Below are 26,984 nucleotides of genomic sequence, written 5' to 3' on the forward strand. Positions count from 1 at the left end.
GTTATTGATATCCTGTCATAATATCACAAATTAATTTTGCATTTCAATGTGGGATTATAGCCTATAAATCAAAAATACAACATTTAAGAGCAAAGTTGGATATTGTACAAACTGTAGACAATTGTACTCTTTTGCAACACATGTGCCAAAACACGTGCAATTTGCTTGAAGGAATTAAACATTCAAATCTGTTGTGAACAACAAAATAAATGTTTTGAGATTTGATCTTATTGTCTTGGAAAAAAAATCAAGAATGGAGCCAAAATAAATGAGAAAAACTGTATTATGTTTTATTATGTTTTGTCTTTTATATTTTTTTTGGTTCAAGCTTTTCCTTTTAACTGGAAATGTGTATTTTATGTATTTCTTCTCTCCTGTAATATAACTATTATGAGCCACTAGATGGCAGAATGTGGATGCTGTCAATGGGTAAATTCAAAATAGTTTTTTATTTTCTTCTTTTCTTGTATTTCAACTCCTGATAATATTTGAATATGTTGCAAACAGCAGCCTTTGTATAGTAAATAAGTTAAAAGTGCTATTTTTAGTATGAATTAGTGATGGGAGTGACAGGGAGTCACAGTTATGATGTTTTTATCAACTGTGTGCTTATTGTTAAAGTTTATATTAAAATCTTAAGATACTGAAAATGCAGTTTTTGATGTACAGTTTGCAATATCTATATCTATTATTATTATTATTATTATTATTATTATTATTATTATTATTAATAATAATAATAATAATAATAATAATTTTATTTATATAGCACTTTTCAAAAACAAGATACAAAATGCTTTACAACTCCTTCCTTTAAACTGGAAATGTGTATTATATGTATTTTTTCTCTCATGTCAAAATATTTGATATGTTGCCTACAGCAGCCTTTGTACAGTAAATAAGTAAAAAAATAATAGCCAATTGCTATTTTTTTTAATTAATTAATGATGGGAGTGACATGTTATAATGCTTTTATCAACTGTTAAGAGTTTATATTAAAATCTTAAGATATTGAAAATGCAGTTTTTGCTGTACAGTTTGCAATATCTGTATCTATTAATTAATAATAATAATAACAATAATAATAATAATAATAATAATAATAATAATAAGTTTATTTATATAGCACTTTTATAATGCTTTTATCGACTGTTAAGAGCTTATATTAAAATCTTAAGATACTGAAAATGCAGTTTTTGCTGTACAGTCTGCAATAAAAGTATGTTATTTATTTTTATTTTATTTAATTAAATTTTGCATTTCAAAGTGGGATTAATACACATACAAAAATAAGATAAATAACAGCAGAAGTATAATCCAAATCATGTGAATATTATTATTATTTTTTTGCAGTTACAAACTGATTGGCTGTCTCTCTTTGAAGGAAAGGTACAATCAAAAGTCACATGATGAGTCTCTGCCTACCACTGAGAGCTGCCTCAGAGAGAGAGAGAGAGAGAGTCGCTCCTTGCAGGAGTTCAGATGTGGATTGAACGTTACAGGTGGAGCTTCGAGCCGGATCCAAGACCAGAAAAACAGTCTGATGTGGATCCTTTAACTTACTCCTGTATGGTGAGTCTGATGCGTTTGGGACTTATTGACTTGTGGGTTTTTATTTCCCCGCAGACATGCTTGTTATGTTTCCACCACAGGGCTGCTTGTGGGAATTAGATTGTCACCCTGTGTGTGGTTAAGAGGTTGCAAACACAGTCTAACTTGTCTGTCTTATCTAAGATTATAGGATAAATCTAATAATAGCAGCTGAAAGCTAGACTAAGCAGTAGTAGGATATGCGTTTAGGTTGCAGACACAGACAGACAGCAACAGAGAGAAACTTGTAGGCTGGTGAAGTGTCAAAGCAGTGGTTAAATCCCCCTGTGGGTGGAAATGCCTTGGAAACCACAAGCCAAACTGTTTATTAAGCTACACAGTTTTTCTCCATTTAAAAACTCTCTTTGTAAATAGTCCAGCATGTAAACATGAATAAATGCTGCAGCTTTACATCAATAATTCACCAGACAAGATAATCTAAAATATGCCTGCATGTGAAGACAATGGTGTAGAAACTCTGCTGGGTCTCTGTGGTAATCACATGCAGGTGGATCCTTCAGGTGTATTGGGCTCATTCAGTCTTGTGAAGGGCTCATTGTATGGGTGGAAAAAAAGTAAAAAATGCAAGTCTTCCTTAAAAAATAATCCAAGGCACACTGTAGTGTTTGAACAAAATTAAAATGACTTTATTTTACATGGCAATAATTCTTTAAAATGACCAACATGTTGCGACCAACACAGGTCTTCATCAGTGGTTATTTTTTAGGGAGCATTTTGTACTTTTTTTCCACCCCTGCAATGAGCCCTTCACAAGACTGAATATGCCTGCATGTGTTTTGCATTCTGTCAGAGTGAATTCAACTGGATGTTATATAGTGGGTTATTTAAGGGTGTGCAGTTTGTATGGATGGTGGGATATTATAGCATATGATACGTCTGGCAAGAGGAGGAGCAGAGGATATATACTTAGTGCTGTCAGTGCACTCACTTGCTCAGGGGATTGCTCAATCTTTTAGCTGTCATACTGCGGCTCAGTGGGGTCACTTGGTGTCGAGGCAGGCCTGCACCACAAATAATACACTGGAAGTCTGTGGTGTGAGCTGGAAATGATGTCTCCTTTTGTGTTTTACAGTACTGTAAAACCGCTGGACTTCTACATTGTGTTGGTTAGATAGTTGGTAGACCTCTGTTTACTCTGATAGGGAAACGGAACCTCCATGTTAAATCCAATCTCCCCACAGGAGAGTTGTACAAAAAGTGGCCAGACGTAGCCAAATATTAAAGGGACTGTTTGTAAGAATCAGAAATGCTTGTTAACAGCGACACCTGTTGCCGTTAACTCAACGAAAGTCAGCGTCAGGCTCACGCTTGTGCTCGCTCTACATAGACATGAACGAGCATTGCTCAAAACAGTGAGGCGACACACGTCAGCTAAGACCACGGGTCGGAAGGAGACGCCGGCACCCGGTCGGAGACGATAACGTTTCTCGCTGCGGAGCCCCGTCACTTCACAAGACACGGGAAACCTCTGTTGGTCTGGAGGAGCTGCAGCAGTTATTTCTGCACAAACGTCCACTTCACTAGATATTCTCAGAGCTACGAAGTCTCCTGCAGTGTCTAGTGTGAGCGCATGCACGTGAGGTGGAGCGAGCTGAGCGAGTAATGAGCGCGTTGTGTGAGTGAAGGCAGGCAGGCAGAGGAGCAGAGTACAGCAGACACTCCGGCCCTGGAGACCAAAGCTACGGTCTCCCCCGCGTCCTCCGACCGCGGCCAACACTGTTGAACAGACGGGCTTCACTAGATATAACTTTGTGGATTTGGTGCTTCTGTGTAGTTTGTGTTGGAGTCTTGTCTGAACAGTGTAGCCACACGCAAGCGTGCATGAGACACCGACCCGGGTGATTTATACGTGTAAGAAGTTACAAACAGTCACTTTAACCATATCAAAATAAAGTAAAAATTAACTAAACTTTATTAAATATACTTAAATAAAATAATAAAATATAAAGTTTAACGGTTTATGGCACATGATAGGCTGACATGTTTTTTTTTTTTATCTCTGCTAGGGCTGTCAAAGTTAACGCGATACTATTGCCTGTGTGATTAATTTGAAAATAATCGTGATTAACTATGGACAATCATGCAATTAATCGCGATTAAATATTTGAATCTATTGACAGCCCTAATAGCTGCATATCTGGCATCTTCCATGATTGTCTTGCCACTCTTACACCTGAATACAATTCATTGTATACTGACTAGAGCTGAAATCATTTGCCAATAAATCGATTATTGGTTCAAGCAAAAATAGCAAACATTCCTTTGTCCCTCTTCAATATGAGGATTTGCTGCTTTTCTTTGTTTTATAACAACTAAGTGAATATCTTAGCGTTTTGAACTGCTGCTCAGACAAAAGAAGACATCTGAAGTAGGGCTGGGCAATAAATATATCGATATTATATATCGATATATTATATACGGTATGGTGATATGAGACTAGATATCGTAATATGGCTGAAGTGTTTTAAGTGTTGTCTTTTTCCTGGTTTTAAAGGCTGCATTAAAGGAATATAATTTTCAGACTATTCTATTATTTGCCTTTACCCACTTAGTCATTATATCCACATTACTGATAATTATTTATCAAAAATCTCATTTTGTGAAAGCACGTAGAGTCAACCTTACAATATCGTCACAATATCGAGGTATTTGGTGAAAAATATTGTGATATTTGATTTTCTCCATATCACCCAGCCCTAATCTGAAGACGTCAGCTTGTGCTTTAGGAAAGTATGCTGGTTGCTTTTCACTATTATCTGACATTTGATAGGAAGAAAATAACAAGTCATTAAATCAGTTCCTTGGTTTTGGTTTCAAATCCAAACTGAAGTGCTGCTCACCACATTTTGTTTTCTTGGGCGTTCCCGTCCGTCAGTGAACTTGACACACAACAAAGGTAGAGCCGGCCGAGATGTTCAGGTGTTCAAATTTTCCTTTTGTGGCCCAGCAGCTCCTGCTGAGACTTGCCTGTGTGTGTGTGTGTGTTTGTGTGTGTGTGTGTACGTGTGTGCGTTCAAGCTTGCACTCACACTCACCCAGACATGTCTCATCAGTGACAAGTAATTTGTCAGAGCGTAGACAACTTCTTTATCTAACAGGTTGTTGCATTTATTATTTTGTTGTTCTCTCAGTTTAATGATGCATGAGGTGACTTGATATCTCCGCACACGCAGCGTGTTTTTGAAGTATTGTTTTCAGCTAATTACAACTCTCCTTCACATCAAAACAAAAGGTGGCGAGCAACCGTCATTATGATAAAAAAAAGAACGGTTTGTTTTAGCCATCTGAGCTTGCAAAAATATAACCCGTTGTGCTGAACTGGGGTGTGTTTTCCAGTTAATGTTTCACAACAGAGTCTGTGACACAAGGAGTGTCAAAGGTGAGCAGCCTCCCACAACCGGTTTCCTGTTTAGGCCCCTGTGATGGAATACTCTATCACCAGCCAGCGGGCCACTCAGCATACGTCTGACTGACAAACAGGCACACTGGCAGTGACTCAACCAGTATGAAACCAGTAGACCAGTTAGTCAGCCACTCAGGTAAATCAGTTACAGCCGCAGGAGGAGGCCTCGCCCATATACAGCACGGCGTAGTGCGGTCACGAGGCCCACGCAGTCACAAAGCTCACTCCAGCTGTTTGACTGTTCACACGGCTTTTTGGATTTGGATTTGTTATGACTCACGGTGATGACAGCAGTGCGCCTGTCTGTGCACGCTTCAGACGCTGCTGTTCACAGCGTTTAGCTTTGTTCGCAGCACGAGAATCCATCGTATAGTTTTGTAGATATGGTGGAGGATCCTGAGCGGGCTATAAATATCCTCGTGCTTCAAGTGGTTTGAGTGTCTGGAGATACCGCTGGAGGGCTTCTCCAACGTATTGTACTGGATCACGTGCAGCCTTTGAACCCACAGTTGATGAGTAAAAACCCACCAGCAGCCACACAGTGATAACCTTTTAAGGTTTTTTGCTTGGCGTAAAGGTGCAAGTGGGAAATACATTTTCACATTTACATGTAAAGAAACTATTTTAGTCACACTCATGCTGTTTGTTCTGGTTTTATAGAAGCTCATCTCTCACTGTGCCTTTGTGTTTCATAGTGTTCTACATTGTATGCAGATACTGTCAATTGATTAAAATATTTAATCATGATTAATTGCACAATGTTTATCTGTTCAAAATGTACCTTAAAGGGAGATTTGTCAAGTATTTAATACTCTTATCAACATGGGAGTGGGCAAATATGCTTGCTTTATGCAAATGTATGTATATATTTATTATTGGAAATCAATTAACAACACAAAACTATGACAAATATTGTCCAGAAACCCTCACAGATACTGCATTTAGCATAAAAAATATGCTTCAAATTCAAGGCCAACAGGCAACAACAGCTGTCAGTGTGTCAGTGTGCTGACTTGACTATGACTTGCCCCAAACTGCATGTGATTATCATAAAGTGGGCATGTCTTTAAAGGGGAGACTCGTGAGTACCCAGAGAACCCATTTTCATTCACATATCTTGAGGTCAGAGGTCAAGGGACCTCTTTGAAAATGCCAGTTTTTCCTCACCAAAATTCAGCCTAACTTTGGAGCGTTATTTAGTCTCCTTCGCGACAAGCTAGTGTGACATGTTTATTGGTACCAATAAAGTTAACGTAAAGTCAAAGTTAATGCGTTATTATCCCGTTAACTTTGACAGCCCTAGCAGATACTGCTCTATGTTTTTCATAAATGACGTCATTCATAATGATTCCACTTCTTTTATAATGTGCCTGTGTCACAGGGTAATAATGTATTAGCTGTACAGGTTTTGCTGGCAATACAGGAATCAGTATAAACAAAAGACATAACTGGATTTCGCACCAGTCTTTCACTACATACTGAACCCTTTTGCTTCAGTGGAGAGCACGCCTAATTTGATGGTGGTTTATTATTATTATTACTTCACTACCACTGAAAGAGAGAACAGAGATGTTACTCTAAACCTCAGTGGTTAATAAATCATTCATGTGTAAAATGATAATGTAAGAAGCTGTTATACACAACCTGTCAAATTCCACATGCCTTTATTAATGACAGCTTGTATTGATAGTAATAGGTGTGTGATTAATAAGCCACTTTATAACATGTCATGTGGTGAGCCGTTAACAAATGGATGTTGGCAGTGATAGTGCAGCCTTCTTCCATCAGGTGATGGGTCAAACAGTTCATGGGAGGATCCATCCTCGTTAATTAAATAGAACAAAAGAGGCAGCAAAGGTGACGGACATAGAGATATAAATGTGGGATCATAATCTTACAATCCTAAAGTTACTTTAATCCATTTATTATATGCAGAGCTGCAACGATGAATCGATTAGTTTTCAACATTAAATTAATCGGCAACTATTTTGATAATCGATTAATGACTTTGAGTCATTTTTTAAGTAAAAAAAATTCTCTGATTCCAGCTTCTTAAATGTGAATATTTTCTGGTTTCTTTACTCCTCTATGACAGTAAACTGAATATCTTTGCGTTGTGGACAAAACAAGACATTTGAGGACGTCATCTTGGGCTTTGGGAAACACTGATCGACATTTTTCTCCATTTTATGACAACTACTAATCAATTAATCGAGAAAATAATCGACAATGAAAATAATCGTTAGTTGCAGCCCTAATCTCAACTTCTTTTAAGTAATTTAAAATGTTGAATGAAACACAACACTGACATATTATCACCTTACAATCAAATTTTTTTAGCAACCTATTATTAACACATCCAGCAGCAGACATTGAACAACATAACCGTTCATTTGGAGTTGTGTGTTTGGCCACCTGACAAACATAAATCAAATATTTACTCTACTTTAGGTCTGTTCAGGTCAACTCAAGGGAAACAAATCTCTCTTTATCTGCTAGACGCTGTTTCACACCAAGCACAGATTTTCAATGGCTGTTTGTTTTCAGGTTAACAGACTGTCGAACAAATGGGCTTTTATTGGTCCAATGGGACATTGTTCAGACTACTAGTGTTTCAGAATAACAATAAGCCATCCCCTTCTCAACACCCAATAATGTACGACAAACACTGCTACCTCAACAACCAAATAAAGGAAAATATATGGCTTGAGATTGCCCAGCAGCTGGGATACGATGAAGATGGTAATGTACAGTAGCTGATATGCTGATCGACCTCTAATCTAAATAATTTCTTTAACGCATTAACGCAACTTGCAATTTTTAGGTTGTAGTGGGCTCAGTTTTAAAGCTAGAGTGAAGATGCTGGTATCATATGAAACTAGAAAAAACCTAAGGAATCCATTGGTACCAACCATGTCATACTAGCTTGTCGCGATGGAGGATAAATAATGCTCCATACTGACACTACATTTTGGCGAGGAAAAACTGGCATGGCCATTTTCAAAGGGGTCCCTTGACCTCTGACCTCAAGATATGTGAATGTAAATGGGTTCTGTGGGTACCCACGAGTCTCCCCTTTACAGACATGCCCACTTTATGATAATCTCATGCAGTTTGGGGCAAGTCATAGTCAAGTCAGCACACTGACACACTGACAGCTGTTGTTGCCTGTTGTGCTGCAGTTTGACATGTTATGATTTGAGCATATGTTTTTATGCTAAATGCAGTACCTGTGAGGGTTTCTGGACAATATTTGTCATAGTTTTTTATGTTGTTAAATCATTTCCAATAATAAATATATACATACATTTGCATAAAGCAAGCATATTTGCCCACTCCTATGTTGATAAGAGTATTAAATACTTGACAAATCTCCCTTCAAGGTACATTTTTAACATATAAAAATTTGATTAATTTGCGTTTACTACTATACATATAAAAGATGATGTTAGAAATCTTATATTAAGAAAAGACTGAAAAAAAGTCATGTCATTTAAATTAAGTAACTTGACAGATCAAATTTAAGGGTCTTATTTTATAAGAAAGCAGCTTTGTGCAACTGGTGACTGATAAACCTCAGCTGTGCGTCCCCCCAACCTCCCAAACACACACCGGCCCACGCATGCACATGTCAGTGTGTAAGTGTGACCGTGGATAAACAAAGACACAACTGCTGCACGCTCTTCTGTTGTTACAGCCATACCTGCCTGTCTGCACTGTTTGGAAGTATTTGTCAAATGCTGTGAAAAACAACCTGCAGTCATTTCATTCAGCTGTAGCGCTCAACCTACACCGCCACCAACACCCCCCCGCCCCACCCTCTCACAGCCTGAGGGGAAAAGACATGCAAGACGTCGGCGCTCTGACAACAGAAGAGCAGTCCTATACATGCAGCAGCTCGTCCCGCAGTGTCAAGTAACAACAAGGCGGGAGCATGGCAGTTTGTTGCAAAACGCACTTTCAAAAACTGAGGTTGTTCAGAGGCACAAGGGAGCGAGCGCCTGGCTGTCTCTCGAGGAAATTTGGATGCTGTCACTTTGGTTTCTGTCAACAGGCGAGGACTCTGTGGTGTGCGTCTCAAAGGATGCATCTCTGTGAAATCTGCTGTATTTTTCCTCTAAAAAATCTACTTGCAAAGCAGCTGTGTGGAGCGGCGGCCTTTTTTTTTGTGCAATGTGCACCATAAAGATAAGAGTTTACCTTGCGAGTCTGCTCTTAAAGTATGCTTTGTGTGTTATTCTGAGGGAAAAAAGTGCCTTGATGAATTTTGGATGAGGCCGCGCTGCTCAGTTAGTCAAAACAGAAAGAAACTCGTCAAAAGAAGTGGTAGGTCTCAATTCAGCGTGAATCCCAGGGTAGGGATGGAGCGTGTAAAGCAGTGTATTATTGTGATCTGCATGCATGCCCAAACCTGAACTGATCCCCCTCTGCAGTGTGAACCCCGCTGAGCCCAGAGGAAGCAGGTTCTTATCAGGGAGGAGGAGGACAGGAAGACACAGAGAGTGGAGGAGGAAGAGAGAGTGGGGGTCGGTGGGCAGCATGGCAGAGTTTCACTTGACATCAGTTTCCTCTGTCAAGTTTTTAGTTATGACTTTATGACCGTAAGTGGTGCTAGACTTCTCTGATGTAACAACAAGATTATATTTGTCCCTCTTTTGCATATCTTTTTGATAAATATACGACATATATACAAACACATCTAACCACAATTTCTAACAGAAAGCTTCTGCTACAAAAATGGGTGAACTTGGGAGTTTAAAAGGCATAGAGTGCTTATGATACTTACACGTTTTGTTCAGCAAGATAATCTCTACAAATGAACACGACTTTATGTTCTTTGAAGTGTGAATGCAATCGACAGAAGTAATGTTAGGCTATAAACGAACTACACCACAGTCGCATGAGCGCGAGTAGAAACTTTATGATAATCACATGCAGTTTGGATCAAGTCATAGTCAAGTCAGCACACTGACACACTGACAGATGTTGTTGCCTGTTGGGCTGCAGTTTGCCATGTTATGATTTGAGCATGTTTTTTATGCTAAATGCAGTACCTGTGAGGGTTTCTGGACAATATTTGTCATTTTTTTACATTGTTAATTGATTTCCAATAATAAATATATACATACATTTGCATAAAGCAGCATATTTGCCCACTCCCATGTTGATAAGAGTATTAAATATTTGACAAATCTCCCTTTAAGGTACATTTTGAACAGATAAACATTGTGCAATTAATCATGATTAAATATTTTAATCAATTGACAGTATCTGCATACAATGTAGAACACTATGAAACACAAAGGCACAATGAGAGATGAGCTTCTATAAAACCAGAACAAACAGCATGAGTGTGACTAAAATAGTTTCTTTACATGTAAATGTGAAAATGTATCTCCCACTTGCACCTTTACGCCAAGCAAAAAACCTTAAAAGGTCACACACAAGGACAAATCTCCCTTTAAGGCCCTAATTATACTTGTTGAAAATCTTGATGTAGCTCTATTTAATACTGATAAAGTACAAAAGGAGGATTTATTAAGACTTAAAAGCCTAGAATTATTTCCAGCCTTAGCATTGATGTCTTTCTATATCATTGGTCTCTTTAATAATACATGTTTTCATATCTTTCCTAGAGGTGGGCACCATTAAGATGATCTCCTCCAGCATCCTTCATCAGTAGCTGGGCAGCATGGCTTCTGCTCCTCCTTCCAGAGAGGACACCAGTAGCTCATTAGCGCTGCGCTGGAGGCTAACGCCGACATAGATAATTACCGTCTTCAAACTGCACCCCACAGGCCTGGTTAAAGACACTCATGAACTTCCCTCAGAGGATGGCTTGTGCCAGAGCGGTACATGTCCAGGACAGTGACATCATCACCGCGGTGTAACGACATCTGGACTGAGACTTTGGACCATGTTCTGTCTCTGATCGGCTGCTTTGGCGGCAGAGCTGGACTGTGCAGCTCTTCCACGCGTAGACAAACCTGGACTCTGAGCCATGTCTCTTCTCTCAGCCCTGAGCATCGTCTGTGGATTGATGCTCCATGTTTCATTCAGTGCACTCAACTCTTACTACTGTGACCCACGAAAGACCGTCCCCTACCAGAGTAAGTCACAAGCTCTCAATACTTCTCCACTAATATGTCATGGCATATTCTAACTGTGTTATTTCTGGAAGATTTACTCCTCAGTTTGAGCAGTAAATACAATAATTTGTAGCAGTTTTTAGGTTGTTTTTGAATATTTTAACCATGATATGTGAACAAGCATTGCAACTTTTACTTAGTGTTTGTGCTGGCTGGGACAAACTTCTACATTTTCAATGAATTTGCATTTTGTTTTCTGCTGCGGGAGCATTTTCCCGCAGAGTCACAGCAGCTGAAATGTAGAAAAGTAATGCAGATGCTCTTCTTCTTCTTTTTTTTTTAGACGAGCTGAAGTTGTTCAAAGAAGAGGGGATCTTCAACTACTCCACTATGCTAATGATGGAAGACCTGGGTGTGCTGCTGCTGGGGGCCAGAGAGGCTGTATACGCTCTGGACATCAACAACGTCTCCGTCAGAAAGGCTGCGGTAAGAACATGTGAAGAGATTAATTAAATAATTAGCTGTTTACAAAATGTTCAGGTATGTTCGGATCAGCTGTGAACAATAACACACCTGCCTGCAGAACAGTTACATATTAACATGCAAATTCTCTTTTGCTAGATTAAATAGCCATTTATTAATAGGTGTGGGAATCACCAGAGGCTCCAGGATGCGTTTTTAAACATTTTGCGATAAGATATATTGCAATTTATTACCTGTATTCAATTGCAAATTATGCAGTTTGTCAACATCTGTTTTATCTTATGAGAAACAGTTTTGACTCTGTTCATGTTAGAGTTTTCATTCACATATCTTGAGGTCAGAGGTCAAGGGACCCCTTTGAAAATGGCCATGCCAGTTTGTCCTCACCAAAATTCAGCACAAATTTGGAGTATTATTTTTCATTCTTGCCGACAAGCTAACATGACATGGTTGTTACCAATGGATTCCGTATGTTTTCTTGTTTCATATGATCCCAGTATCTTCACTCTAGCTTTAAAACTGAGCACGCTACAACTTGATGTTGATCAGCATATCAGCTACATTACTATCTTCATTGTATCCCAGCTGCTGGTCGATCTCAAGCCATAAATTGTCCTTTATTTGGTTGTTGAGGTAGCAGTGTTTGTCGTACATCATTGGGTGTTGAGAAGGGGATGGCTTATTGTTATTCTGAAACACTAATAGTCTGAACAATGTCCCATTGGACTGAAAAAAAGCCCATTTGTCCGACAGTCTGTTAACCTGAAAACAAACAGCCATTGAAAATCTGTGCTTGGTGTGAAACAGCGTCTAGCAGATAAAGAGAGATTTGTTTCCCTTGAGTTGACCTGAACAGACCTAAAGTAGAGTAAATATTTGATTTATGTTTGTCAGGTGGCCAAACACACAACTCCAAATGAACGGTTATGTTGTTCAATGTCTGCTGCTGGATGTGTTAATAATATGTTGCTAAAAAAATTACATTGTAAGGTGATAATATGTCAGTGTTGTGTTTCATTCAGCATTTTAGATTACTTAAAAGAAGTTGAGATTAGGCTGCAACTAACGATTATTTTCTCGATTAAGCGATTAGTTGTTTGGTGAAATTGTGAAAAATGTCGATAAGTGTTTCCCAAAGCCCAAGATGACGTCCTCAAATGTCTTGTTTTGTCAACAACGCAAAGATATTCAGTTTATTGTCATAGAGGAGTAAAGAAATCAGAAAATATTCACATTTAAGAAGCTGGAATCAGAGAAGCCCGCTACAACCTCTGAAAGACAGAATAGCGGTTAGATTATTAAGAGGTTAAAGATCAATACTTGAACTCCTTGTATTGATACACTATTGCACGCACAAATATCGCGATACTATGCTGTATTGCTTTCCCCCCCCCACCTCTGTCAATTATCTTTATTGCAGATTAAAAATGAAAGATTAATTGAACATTTATGATATTTTATTGAAGTGGTTGAAGGCATGTCATCAAATAAGCAGTAAGCCACTCGAGGCTGAATGGTTCCTTAAAGTTTTAGATTATAATCCCTTAAAGGGGACATGTCATGATCATGCTTAGGTTTCTACTAGAACATGTTTACATGCTTTAATATTCAAAAAAAATATACCTGTATTCACCCTCTGTCTGAAACGCTCCGTTTTAGCGTCTGTCTCTTTAAGCCCCCCTCCCGAAAAAATACTTGGCAGGTGATTGGATGAACCATCTGTCAATCAAACTCTTACCGAAGCCAGTCAGGAGAAGAGCGAAAACATCTTTTCCATTGAGAAAAGCCTTCATTGCCGTTCTTTGCTCTTCTGTCAATGAAGAAATACTCTCCAGTTCTGATATAACTGATGCTATTGCAACATCTACGCTAACCTCTTCAGGAGGTTGTTTAGAACGGCGGCCTGTCTGTTTCATCACGCCCGTAGCTGCCAGTAGCTCATCACAGGAGGCTGATTGGTATGTGCTCTGGCTTGCCGGACACAAACGCATTACTTGAAGCCTGACAAGATGGTGTGATATGTGATACCGCGATCACATGATCTTTTGACATTGTGAAAATCCAGTTGCCGTGCAAGGTAATGGTAGGCACTCCAGATACTCATATGTATATGTACACAAGTACTGAAGAAGTGAGTTATTCATGATATGTCCTCTTTAAAATGAAGTCAAGTCTATTTGTGACCCCACATCACAGGTGATGGTGGTGGTGGTGTGGATGTAAGTTATGAGCAGCTCAGTTTAAAAATGTTTCCCCTCAACACGTCTGATATGAAGGATTTTTGGAGAATGACAAAGTGAAAGTATCCAGTATTTCACAAGAAGTCACTTTTTGACCCTTCAGACTTATCTTGGTTGCAAGAACGTTTCACTAACATTTCATAATCAGTTCATGCCTCCAGTAAGTGTATTCTTTGTATGTCTTTCTCTGCCCTCTTTCAGTATTTTCGCTAAAGATATGCTCACAGTGACACATTAGATTGCGTAACGAACTGCTGTCACACCAGCAGCCAGTTCAACACTGTTGTCTATTTGGCCCGTGCACATTTGCATGAGGAATTTGACTAAATAATGTTTTTGTTGGACTCTAAACAGTAGTCTGTTGATCCATAATTGTAGTTACACAACTAACAGTCACAACTGAAAAAGAACTGGTGTCCCAGCCTGCAGGTAGAGCGTACCAACTGGTCTTGACGTTAGATAAACAGTGAAATGTGTGAAGGTAAACAGGCTACAGCTATGTGGGTTGCGACACACCGTTCCTGTGTGCTTTGACAAGACTCTTTCCCTCTGTTGATGCAGGTGTACTGGCGAGTTACCGAGGAGAAGCAGAGGGACTGCACGTACAAAGGAAAACATGCTGAGGTTTGTGCAATGTCTTTAAAAACAGAGCTTGCTAAACTTTTACTTCTAGAGGTGAGGATCCAGCCTGAAAGCAGTTCACTCCCTCATGCAGTTTATCTCTGTGCATTTGTAAATCATTTATATGGGTGTTTTCCTTTTCAAGTCTTTACACAGAACTCTCTTTGAAGTGCTTTGCTTACAGCTTCGTAGCGAATGTCCAAATAAAGGCACAAGAAGAAAATGCGTGTTCACAGCCTTGACCTTTTGGTCCCCAGATCGACCCCAGGCAGCCGGTGCCGTCAGTGTTATGTATGTGGCATGTTTGTGTTTTTGCGGCTGAACTAACAGAGCAGTGACCTTGGCGTTCTCTCTGCTGGATCTTGTTGCAGGTGGAATGCCGTAACTACATTCGAACCCTGCACAGAGTGAACGACACTACAATGTATGTGTGTGGCACAAATGCTTTTAGCCCCACCTGTTATTATATGGTGAGTAAACCGCAGAACATGTTAGTTAGTTTAGAGGATTTGTAAATTGTTTCTGTAGGAAGGACCTTTGTTTATCAGCTGAGGGGGTTTGAGTCATTCAAATCATTTGCAAACCCTTAACTTTGATTATAAACGTCATTGGCGTCAGTGCTCCCACTTAAAGGGATAGTTTGGATATTTTGAAAGTGGGGTTGTATGAGGTACTTATCCATAGTCAGTGTATTACCTACAGTAGATGATGGTCGGCACGCCCCCAGTTTAGAGAAACAAACAGGAGTACCAGCATGGGGGCAAAGCAATGTATTGCGGATTTTAGACAACTAAAAAAATCAATATCCGTTCAAGTATACGCAATATTTAGAACATTTTCACTGCTTTATATTACTGTCAGACAGCCCTTTTCAAGGGGGAACTGAAGCGTTATCGTTATTTATGCTAATCAGTATTATTTGTAGTATTAGTAGTAGTGTCAGTAGTAGTAGTAGCAGTAGTAGTAGTAGTGGCAATAGTGGTAGTAGTAGAAGTAGTAGCAGTATCAGTAGTAGTAGTTTCAGTAGTAGTAGTAGTGGCAGTATCAGTAGTAGTAGTAGTAGTAGTAGTATCAGGAGCAGTAGTTGTAGTAGTAGTGGCAGTAGTAGCATTAGTGGCAGTAGCAGTAGTAGTAGTATCAGTAGCAGTAGTAGTATTGGTAGCAGTAGTAGTGGCAGTAGTAGTAATAGTAGTAGTAGCAGTAGTAGTAGTGTCAGTAGTAGCAGTAGTGTCAGTAGCAGTATTAGTAGTATCAGTAGCAGTAGTAGCTGTAGTATCAGTAGTAGCAGTAGTATTAGTGGCAGTATCAGTAGTAGTAGTGGTAGTAGTATCAGTATCAGTATCAGTAGTAGTAGCAGTAGTAGCTGTAGTATCAGTAGTAGCAGTAGTAGTGGCAGTATCAGTAATAGTAGTGGTAGTAGTAGTAGTGGCAGTAGTATCAGTATCAGTATCAGTATCAGTAGTAGTAGTAGTATCAGTAGCAGTAGTAGCTGTAGTATCAGTAGTAGTGGCAGTATCAGTAATAGTAGTGGTAGTAGTAGTAGTGGCAGTAGTAGCAGTAGTATCAGTAGTAGTAGTGGCAGTATCAGTATCAGTAGTGGTAGAAGTAGTAGTAATAGTAGTAGTATCAGTAGTAGTAGTAGTAGTAGTTGTAGTTGTAGTAGTAGTAGTAATAGAAGTGGCAGTAGTTAGCAGCAGTAGTAGTAGTAGTGGCAGCAGTAGTAGTAGTAGTAGTAGTAGTAGTGACAGTAGTAGTAGTAGTAGTAGTAGCAGTAGCAGTAGCAGTAGCAATAGTAGTAATGTACTGCTGTGGACGGGGGCAGCAGCAAAACATATTTTAGCCACAAACACATACATTTAGTATATTTCCACTGCTTTACCTCGCCGTCAGACAGCCCTTTTCAATGGGGAACTGAAGCCGTTATCTCTGCTCTCTTCAAAGCAACCAGACTCCATTGACAAAAACAGTAATTTTACCTCGGAACACAGGAGTTGCTGGTCTACCACTACCTCGATCAGTTTGTTTGTTTGTGTTATTGTGTGACTTTGGTGAATCCAAACTAGCCCTTAAAACACAAAAGGTAAAATTACTGTTTTTGTCAATGGAGTCTGGTTGCTTTGAAGAGAGCACAGATAAAAAGGAAAGAAAAGGCAGTCAGACGGCAAGGTAAAGTTGAAGGTTGGCGATCAATCTAAAAACTTCTATTATCTTTTATATACTTTGGAAAGTGGTGAGTAATAATGTAAATTTACACAAGGTGTAGTTAATGGGTTAAAACATGCAAACTACTCTTGCATTTGTGTCCCAGTACTGTGTCTGAATAAAATGGCACCTTTCTTTTCCCTCTCTTAACAAGTTTTTCTTTCCTCTCTCTCTCTCTTTCTGTCTCCGGCTTTGTTTCCGACAGACGTTTGTTAATGGACAGCTGAGGCTGGAGGGAAAGCAGGAGGAGGGAAAGGGGAAGTGTCCTTTTGATCCCTTCCAGAGATACTCCTCCCTCATGGTCGGTGAGTGTCAGGTTTGCTGCCAACAGGGAACAAAGCAGCACAGAATACTGCTGAACGTTCAAAGTGCGCCAACAGAAAAGATCAGCGTGTGATAATAAATGTGTGCAAATTTCTCGATAGCCACACGAGCCCTGAGCACCATTACAAATGGCACTAATTAGTCAGGAAAATCCAGTTGGCTCCATTAGTAGGCATATAAATGAGATATTGTTCCAACTTAATATGAATAATGTATTTCCAGGAATTTTCTCCTCACCTCTTGTTCCTGTCCAGCAGGAAATGACCTGTATTCTGCTACATCCATCAACTTCTTGGGCTCTGAGCCGGTGGTCCTGCGTAGCTCAGACTTGGCTCTCCGCACCGAGTTTAAGAGCTCCTGGCTCAGTGGTGAGTTCCTCCTCTGCAAAAACTGACCATTTAAAGTTTTATGTAATGGTGTGCATAGTTAAGAGGGAATCCACTGCAGCAATAGCCACATTTATTTAGTATTTTTTAGATATCCTTTAATGTAACTGAGGCAAAGTTTTTTTGATTTCTCTGCACCTGTCCTAAGTGCTAATTTAATTTTTCTTTTTTAATACGTTTATTGGTTTTCAGTTTTACAGATAATAATAATAGTAATAATATTAATAATAATAATAATAGAAATAAATTGGCAAAGGATTAAATACAAACAAAAACACACAATTAGAAATAAATAAATAGAATAAAATAACTAATTTAAATTAAAAAAAAGGTGTGTTCAAGTTGCTTATGAATTTAACATGAAATTTCATTGATGCAGTGTATCCAAAAATAGGTCTGCAAATTACATTTGAGGAGATTTAAAGCTTAGATTCATCATAGTCCAGGAAGGAACGCCACATTTTCTCAAATTTGTCAGCAAAGCGACGAAATATAAACCTGAGTTTCTCTAGTTTTAAGTGCTGTATGACATCTCTCAACCTTAAAATGCTACTGGGAGGTTGTTGTGGGTTTTTCCAGTTTAGAAGATCCAGCCTGCGTGCTAACAACAATCCAAAGGTCACAATCTTATAATTAACTCCTCTAAGAGGACGACCCTCTCCCTGGGACACCGAATACTGCAATCAAAGGATCAGGTTCTTAATTTCTTTTTTTTTCTTTTTTTTTTTGTGATTTCAGAGCCAAATTTTGTCTACATGGACATTGTGGGTGAGAGTGTTGACAGTCCTGATGGTGATGATGATAAGGTGTACATGTTCTTCAGTGAGAATGCCATGGAGTACGACTTCTACAGCAAAGTGACAGTGTCTCGAGTGGCCCGTGTCTGCAAGGTATAGTTAAAAACTCACCGTCTCTGCAAGAGACATTTTCAGAGACATTAAGGGAGGTTAAACAACATTATCATCTGGCGCTGGTCTGGTTGTTGTGGTTAAGAGGAACATCTGAGTTTCAGTTTCACATGACAGAGCGCCTCTGTCTCTGTGTTTAGGGGGATATGGGCGGCCAGCGGACACTGCAGAGGAAATGGACGTCGTTCCTGAAAGCACGTCTGGATTGTTCCCTCCCTGAACCCAGCCTGCCCCCCATTGTCCAGGATGTCTTCCTGCTGAAGGACGAGGACTGGAGGAACAGCGTCTTCTACGCTGTCTTCGCTCCGCAGTCGTAAGTACTAACAATCAAATCCTGTAGTTTTATGACAACATAGGACGTCCGCTGAGCATTCAATGAAGAACGAAAGAGGTGTCTATATTCACACAATTATTGGTCAAAAAACAAAACAAAGGCTTAAACAATATTTTCCATTTGTTTGATACATTATGTTCACATAAGGCATTTAGTAGTTAATATTTCTTTTCAATTATGATTTTTATTGTTTCCTTCAGACATCCTAAAAGGCAATCCAATGAATTTAACGTATATGTTAACAAATAAAGACAATTAATAAATTAAAATATATATATAAATGAATCAATAAATACAAAATAAAATTAATATATGTATAAAAAATAAATAAATAAAATAAAAATTGTAAAAGCTACATTAAAGTTAGAAATAAAAAATACACATATATATATATATATATACATATATATATATATATATATACATATACATACATACAGTATATATACACACATATGAGATATTGCATGTATATTAGCAGTTTCTTTTCAATTACGATTTTTATTGTTTCCTTCAGACATCCTTAAAGGCAATCCAATGCATTTACCTGATAGCATTTACCCTATATATATATATATATATATATATATATATATAGGGTAAATACAGGTATATTCAAACATATATATATATATATATATAAATGAATCAATAAATAAATAAATAAAATAAAAATAGTAAAATCTACATTAAAAAGTAAAAATACATCTATATATTTATATATACACACACACACACACACACACACACACACACACACACACACACATATTTAAACATACATACATATTTGTACACGCATGTGTAGACAAATATAGCTAAGTTAATACTTGATCTGAAAGGAAAGTAGTTCATATTTTTATTTGACATTTAAAAAGTATTCTCTCATCATACAAATAAAACAAACATTTGTTAGTTTGTTTGACTAAATGTTTTTGATTTGGTGTTTCCAGGAGCTCGTCCCAGGTATCTGCAGTGTGTGCATACACTGTGTCCTCCATTCGAGATATTTTCAACGAGGGCAAGTTTAAGACACCTGTCGCTGTGGAGACGTCTCACGTCAAGTGGGTGATGTACACTGGAGATGTGCCGGTCCCCAGACCCGGAGCGGTGAGTCTAAAAAGACTTTGTTGCAGCCAGAAGTGATTCTGGAAATTAAAGCTTTCAAGGTAAAATCTGAAAAATACACAATTCTGAATTGAGGTTTTGTATTTCAGTGCATCAACAGCGTGGCACGTAAACTGGGGATGAATCGCTCTCTGGACCTTCCTGACAAAACCCTCCAGTTCATCAGGGACCGCCCCCTTATGGACGAGGCCGTTCGCCCGGTGACAGGAGGGCCGCTGCTGGTCCAGAAGGGAGCTTTGCTGACTCGGATTGTGGTGGACAGTGTGTTGGCGCTGGACGGACAGAGATACGCCGTCATGTTCATTGGCACCGGTAAACTATAAGATAGCTGTTAAAAAAAGATGAAAGTAAACTGAACTGATGTTGATACTATTAGCTTAGTTTTCTGCATGAATATACTGTTTGATTTAACTTGATTTAACGCCCCTGAAAACTTGGTTTTGAATCTTAAAGTATTCTCCATAATGTAAAAGGTTCAGTTAAAGTTTAAAAAGTTATTATTTATTAAAGGAATACTTCACCCACAAAATGATCATTTGTATATCAAATACTCAACCCCGTGTTACCTTGAATTCGTGAAGAAAACTTTGTTTTTCTCACATCAAGCCTCCACGCTGAACGATACACAATTACGTTGTCTAAATTGATAATAACAAACACATACTAACTCAAATTTCTCAGGAAATCTGAATTGATAACAATTTTGCTTATGGGCATATCCCAGTTAAATCAAGCTATTGTCTTAAAGGTCACATAATTGTAAAAAGTGACATTTTCATTGCTTCTATATTTTAAAGCAGGTTTAAATCCAATATAAATACTGTGAAAGTGTCGAAACACTTAATCCACAGACATACACACACCCCGTATTCAGAAACTGAGTTTTTGAAACAAGCCGTCAGAATTTCTGCCCATTTGTGATGTCACAAATCTACAATATTTAGACCATTTAAAAGTTTTCAACATAAATAATTCTAAATGGGTCCCAGTTTATTTCCTGTTGCAGTGTATGTGAATGACATCAGCTGACCGGAAGTAAACATAGACCCAAACTGTTGCCTAGCAACGCAATTCTGTTGCAATTCCAATGAAATGTACTAAAACGGAGCATTAGGGTAAATACAGGTATATTCAAGCATACAGCGAGAGGAAAATAAAGTTTTTTTTTAAACATTACAGCATGTAAACATGTTCTAGTAGAACCCAAAATACAAGTATGAACCTGAAAATGAGAATGATATGGGACCTTTAATCTGATTACTCTGTTTTCTGTGCATGCATATCACCATAGTCAGTGTGTATAGCTGGAAATATTTATTTATGTTTTCTCTATAATTTCACTTGAAACTGTTATTAATTTTGAACTTAAGTTCTTAATTCAATAAGAAAATACTCTTTTAATTTTTATAGAAAAATAGACTTTATTTTGTGATTATTTCATATACTGTAGGCTATGTATTTATTGAATTATCAGAAAACATGATATATCGTGATATATATCGTTATTGAGATATTAAATCACCTACATCACAATAGAAGATTTTGGCCATGTCGCCCAGCCCAAGAATCAAATTGAGAAAATATGTTTTCAGGACCTTTTAATTGTAAACTTTTAAAGCCACCAGCACCTTTTAAGAAACACATTCAATATGAGTGATGAGAGTTAATACATGTGTCTTTATACAGTCCTTTTTTTGTGTCCTGATAGAAAACGGTTATGTTCAGAAGGCTGTCAACTACGCAGGAGAGATGTTCATCATTGAGGAAATTCAGCTGTATGAAAACCCCGTGCCTGTTAGCATCCTGCGCCTCTCATCCAGCAAGGTAACTCTTAACACAGTGGCAATATGGTTCATTAGCTAATCATCACCATCATCATCATCGAAGGTGCAAAGTCTCTGGTGTTTTTCTTGGCAAATTTTGCACAATAAGCTTCAGTCTGAATTTATATCTCAATTTAAATATACTGCCACTGTATTGCTTCAGGGGTGATAAAGATGAAATGATTTGTTAATTTGTGTGTGCATGTGTGTGTGTGAACACAGGGCCAACTGTATGCAGGTTCAGAGTCTGGTGCCATCCAGATGCCGGTCAGTAACTGCAGCCGCTCTGATGCTTGTGTGGACTGCATCCTGGCCAGAGATCCGTACTGCGCCTGGGACTTCAGCAGCGAGAAATGCTCCTCAGTCTCCAGCTTATCATCCTCCTCCTCAAGTACTGCAATACAGAGTCTGAAGGAGGGAAACGTCTCACAGTGTCCCCAGCCAGGTACATTCACAGCGGGTTGTTTGCATGCATCCCAGCAGTCTTAATCATTAGTATGCAGAGAGATCAACAGAAGGTTAGACTGGGGTAAGACACCCCCACGAGGTAAGATCCTCCCTCTCTGACTACCAGATAGAGACATTATTCATGTCAGCTCACATCTTGGATGGTAGTTGCCTTGCTAACCTTCGAATAGCGTCAAAATTGTTTTGCTTTTGGAGGTTGTAGCGAGCTCATATGAATCTAGAAAATCTAAGGAATCCATTGGTACAACCATGTCATGCTAAACCTTGTCGTGAAGGAGGGTAAATAACACTCCAAACTTACACTAAATTTGGTGAGGAAAAACTGTCTTTGCCATTTTCAAAGGGGTCCCTTGACCTCTGACCTCAAGATATGGGAATGTAAATGGATTCTATGGGTACCCACGAGTCTCCCCTTTACAGACATGCCCACTTTATGATAATCACATGCAGTTTTTTGAATGCAGTATAAACGTGTTATTTTTACCTATTCTAAAAATTATGTATTTGAATATTTCTGCATACTGGGGTCCCTAAACAGTCTTAGAATCACATAAATTGGGTATCACTGTAAAACTGAGACTCTTGTAGATCCAATGAGCCAATGTTAGTCCCCATAGTAGCCTGAAATTGCTGCAGCCTCTATCTATCTATCCCTCTATCGATCCTGCGGGTCTCAGAGGGTTAACTTTCTCTTTTTTGTACGGTGGGCTCGTATGAGTCATGTGTCGGATTCAACAAACGCTCCTAACTTCAGATAACTGTGTAAATGACCTGCGTACACACGATGAATGCCACCTGTGCGTGAATGAGTGTGTTCATGAGAATAGTGAATTAGCATAATTAACGTCCCAATGATATCATATAAGGCTACGCATCCTGCCCCATTCATCTGTCTCTGCCAATATATCAGCACGTTGTCTAAAGATGCGCTCTCTTCCAAAAGGGCCTGAGGCGCATCAAAAAGAAGTAAGTCAGCCATGACGCACCTGGTTACACTTCCTGTTGACCTTATTAATTCGATATGCAGAGTCAAACAGGATTATGTCAACATACGTATGAAGTCTAATTTATATTTTCTAACTCAAAATAGCTTCAAAGTAATGAAACATGTAAAATTTAAATTGTGTTGTTTATGATGATCATTTACTGAGTATGTGTATGGGTTTATTGTTCATTTCATTTTACTGCTATTTAGTTTTGTTTTTATCTTTTTTTCGTTTTTACATTTTTCGAAATAAAATATAAACTAACAAAATATAAAATCCATTAGTGAAAAACTAATTGCACACGACTCCTACGACAGGTCTGGACCACTCATAAACTGTGTTCGTCAAAATACGAGAAAATTGGTGAATGCGGCAATTTCTCCTACATCACTCGTACAAGCCACTTAAGAACGAGTCTGTTCGTACGAATGGTTCTTGCATGAGGCCCATTGTTCATACGGAGGGTCGTCTTACCCCAGTTTACCTTTATGTGTGTGTTTTTAGATCCAGTAGCAGCTGTGGACTTTCCCCTTGTTCCAGAGAACAACATCCAGCTGCCTTGCCAGCTCCACTCCAACTTGGCACAGGTCCTGTGGCGATTCTCCGACCAAACGCTTCACTCCAACAACAAATACTACATCTACAGCGGGGGCCTCCTCATCCTGGGCGCCTCTGAATCGGACGCCGGCTTGTACACGTGTGACTCAGTAGAGCTGATCAACGGCAGTCCGTACAACCACACCGTGGCAGTTTATCGATTACGGCTCTACTCTGGTCCGGGAGTCAGGGGCGGCACTACTCCTGGCAATGAGGTGACAAATTCCTCAAACTCTAGTCACGGTGTGACAACAGCTGCACCGGGGGAGGACCCGTTGTCCCCCGAGAACCAAAGCGGCACGGGCAGGGTGACTAGCTTAGAGGTGGCTGTGGCTCTGCTGGCGTTGCTTTGTCTGGCCCTGATGGGGGTCATATTTTGGATCTGGAGTCAAGGGCGTTTGGGATGCTTCAAGTTTGCAAAGCGCACCAGTGAAAGCGAGGGGAAACGGCAGTCAGCCGAGTACATGCACATCCAGAACAGAACTCCAGAGATAAAGCTCCTGCGGCCCGAGTCGGGAAGACCTCACGTTGCCAATAATAATCACTCTGCTGTTGACTTCAAAGGGAACGGCGAGCACCACTTCACACCTATGGCCAACATTTCAAGCCTGGACGGTCTGGGATACATAAATGATGAGTCAGAGATTTGACTCTGCTGCGGTGTATAGAATTCAGACAGCGCACTGATTATCTTCCTTTAGGTGTGCTGATAAAAGTTTTCACATTATAAATTCTTTTGACTGATCTCCTGTTTCTCCTTGCCAATTTCCTCCACTGTCCATCATTTCCGTACGCCGTCGGGCAGCTGTTGTTTCACTGGAGAGACTTTTTAGGAGGTATTTTCACTCCAGAAAACAGTTGAAAAAAGTAATTTTTTAAAATATATATATGTATTTTTTGTATAATTGTGAATACACTGTGTAATATATTGTGTACAGGCAAGAGCTTTTTTTCAACAATTATTTATTTGTCGCCATAAAGATTTTTATTTCAGCGATCGTAATACGTGTGTGATGTAAGTCTTGTAAATAGAGTCAGCAACAATGAACAAGTAGCAAAACACTTTGACCTCTAATTTCCAGGCAGATTTCATTTTATGGGTTGTTTAATCAAGATAACATTCATCAGTCAGAGAGCAGACTGTGTAAATGATTGATCAATAGACTGTGGAGCTTATTTCTAGGTTGCTGTTAAAAAAATGGACTACAGATAAAGGTTAACCTCGGTATCTTTCAACCTGGACCCTATTTTCCCATGTGTGTGTCTAATGCTGCATTCCATTTGAACTGGGAAGTCGGAGATTTCGAGTTCCCAGTCGGATATCTCAACTGGAACGCCCCCTGAAGTCGGATTACCCACTCAGAAAGTCAAAAGAACCTCACAAACCCCGACCTCAAAATCCAAGATGACTCCTCCACGCATCAACACTAAAAAAGCTGTAGTAATATACTCTTTATAGCACTTCTGTCTTATTGTGTCTCGTTAAAGTGGCAGTAGGAAGTATGTTTTTGGCATCATTGGGAAAAAATTCCATAACAACCTTTCTGCATATTGTAATTCAAGTGTTCTGAGAGATAACGAGACTTCTGCTCCTCCTCATGGCTCTGTTTTCAGGCTTTAGAAAATCTTGCCCGTGACGGGAGACTTTGGCCAATCACAGGTCATTTCATTGAGAGAGCGTTCCTATTGGCTGTGCTCCGGTCATGTGACTGGTACTTGGCGTTCCTTCACCAGATTTCACAATGGCGGCGTCACAAACTTTCTCATTTTACAGCTAAACCGTGCACTACAAGATGATTCTGAAAACATTTGAGGAGAGAAACAGGCATTAACGTAACAGAATATTGATTCATATTTGATCAGTGCGGCCTAGTTTGACCATTCGCGAGTGATTGACAGCCGGCTCTCATAGACGGCAGCTGGACAGCAGACCTCTTACTGCTTGTTTTCCTCCGGTCTGTGGATGCCGTTAGGTGCACCGGAGGACACAGAGGCAAATTTTATTCAGGTTAAGGTTAATCATATTTGCTCCAATCTCGCCTACTTCAGCTTTAAATCAGTCGTACACACAATAGTGTCTAACTTCTATCTGTTGACATGTTGCTACGGTGTTTGTATGCGCAAAATACCGGAGTAATGTGCTGTTATCAACTGGTATTGCTAACAATGGCTAACCTGGCTGGAGCAAAACCCCATTAAGTTTTCCGACTTGTACTGGAGCACGGTCAACTCGGGTTTGACGTCATTCCCAGCTCCGACTTCCGATTTCCGAGGTAAAAGGAATGCAGCATAAGAGACTAATGGGGACAACCATTTCGGAAATTGGTCCAGTATTGAGGCAGAACGCCGCAACCAGCAGCTGCGAGACAAGTTGCAAGGGCAAGTGAGCAGCGTCATTGTAACGTTACTTCCACTAAAAGTGCTTGTTTTTGCCACTGACATGCTCAGATTGTTATTATAGGTGTATGACAACATTATGGAAAGGATCCTACAGAGAAATAAAAAGTTGTCTCACCTTTCGCTTGATGTTCCTTGCCTGTTCTCATTGTAAAATCTGAATATCCGTTTACTCTGGCTCAAATAAATACGAGCAGCCATCAAATTCAAGGCCCTCATCCACATTGTTGAAATCATCTAAATATTCAGCCATGACATTGAAAATCTTTTAGATAACACTAAGCTACGTTTTCTGTACTCCAACATAACAAACACTCTTGTTTCCCACCGTGAATATATTCCACTATTCCAACGTCACCGTCTTCCGGCAACACGTCACCTCGCCAGATTTCAGACTTCTCCTTGACTCTTTCCATATTGTCAGACACTTATAATAACAATCAGAGCCTGTCATGGTGAAAACAAGCACTTTTAATGGACGTAAATGGCGGTGCCAGCTTGCCCCAATAGCACTATATTGCACCCTGTGAGCAGCTGCCGTCTACAGCGCTCTCCCTCAATACTGGACCAATTTCAGAAATTGTTGTCCCTATTAGTCACTTAGACACAAAAACATGAGGAAAATAGGGTTGAAAAATACAGAAGTTACCCTTTAAGCATTCAAATAGGTGATATAGAGCGAACTCCTCTATCTTCCAGAGCAAAAACATGAGATTATTTCACTCCAGTAAATGTTGTATCATCATCATTGAGTAAACTAGTGCGTCACTGGGATGTGTGGGTGTCAGTGAATCAACTCTTTGCATCAGAGACGCAGCACAGATAAGAATTTTGTGTATTTTTGCTGTCAGACTTTTCTGAAAATGCCACCCTTGTTGATAATAAACAACTTTATTGGGAGTTTGACGTGTGTCTAGCTGTCAGTAATGATTACCTTCTCTCTCTCACACGCCTGAGAAAATTATTTGAACCGCTTGACATGCT

At 39.3% G+C, this 26,984-nt stretch overlaps 1 protein-coding gene across 3 annotated transcripts; it reads left to right on the forward strand.

The window, feature by feature from the left end:
- The first annotated feature begins 1,436 nt into the window (after window positions 1-1,436).
- Window positions 1,437-24,955, forward strand: si:ch211-129c21.1 (uncharacterized protein LOC563087 homolog). Of its 3 annotated transcripts, none has more exons than XM_037770623.1 (14): window positions 1,437-1,572; window positions 10,651-11,124; window positions 11,447-11,589; window positions 14,388-14,450; window positions 14,819-14,917; window positions 16,855-16,954; window positions 17,228-17,341; window positions 18,098-18,249; window positions 18,408-18,580; window positions 19,555-19,711; window positions 19,819-20,041; window positions 21,438-21,553; window positions 21,775-21,997; window positions 23,511-24,955. In XM_037770623.1, the coding sequence occupies exons 2-14, from the start codon at window positions 11,016-11,018 to the stop codon at window positions 24,251-24,253; spliced, it is 2,415 nt and encodes an 804-aa protein (XP_037626551.1). In that variant the 5' UTR covers window positions 1,437-1,572; window positions 10,651-11,015; the 3' UTR covers window positions 24,254-24,955. The 3 variants fall into 3 exon arrangements, with proteins under 3 accessions (XP_037626551.1, XP_037626553.1, XP_037626552.1); XM_037770625.1 differs by having other exon boundaries at window positions 17,231-17,341; XM_037770624.1 differs by lacking the exon at window positions 1,437-1,572 and adding an exon at window positions 9,595-9,615.
- Window positions 24,956-26,984: the final 2,029 nt, after the last annotated feature.

The sequence above is a fragment of the Sebastes umbrosus genome, chromosome 5 (genome assembly GCF_015220745.1).
Source record: "Sebastes umbrosus isolate fSebUmb1 chromosome 5, fSebUmb1.pri, whole genome shotgun sequence".
In the NCBI taxonomy this organism is placed as follows: domain Eukaryota; kingdom Metazoa; phylum Chordata; class Actinopteri; order Perciformes; family Sebastidae; genus Sebastes; species Sebastes umbrosus.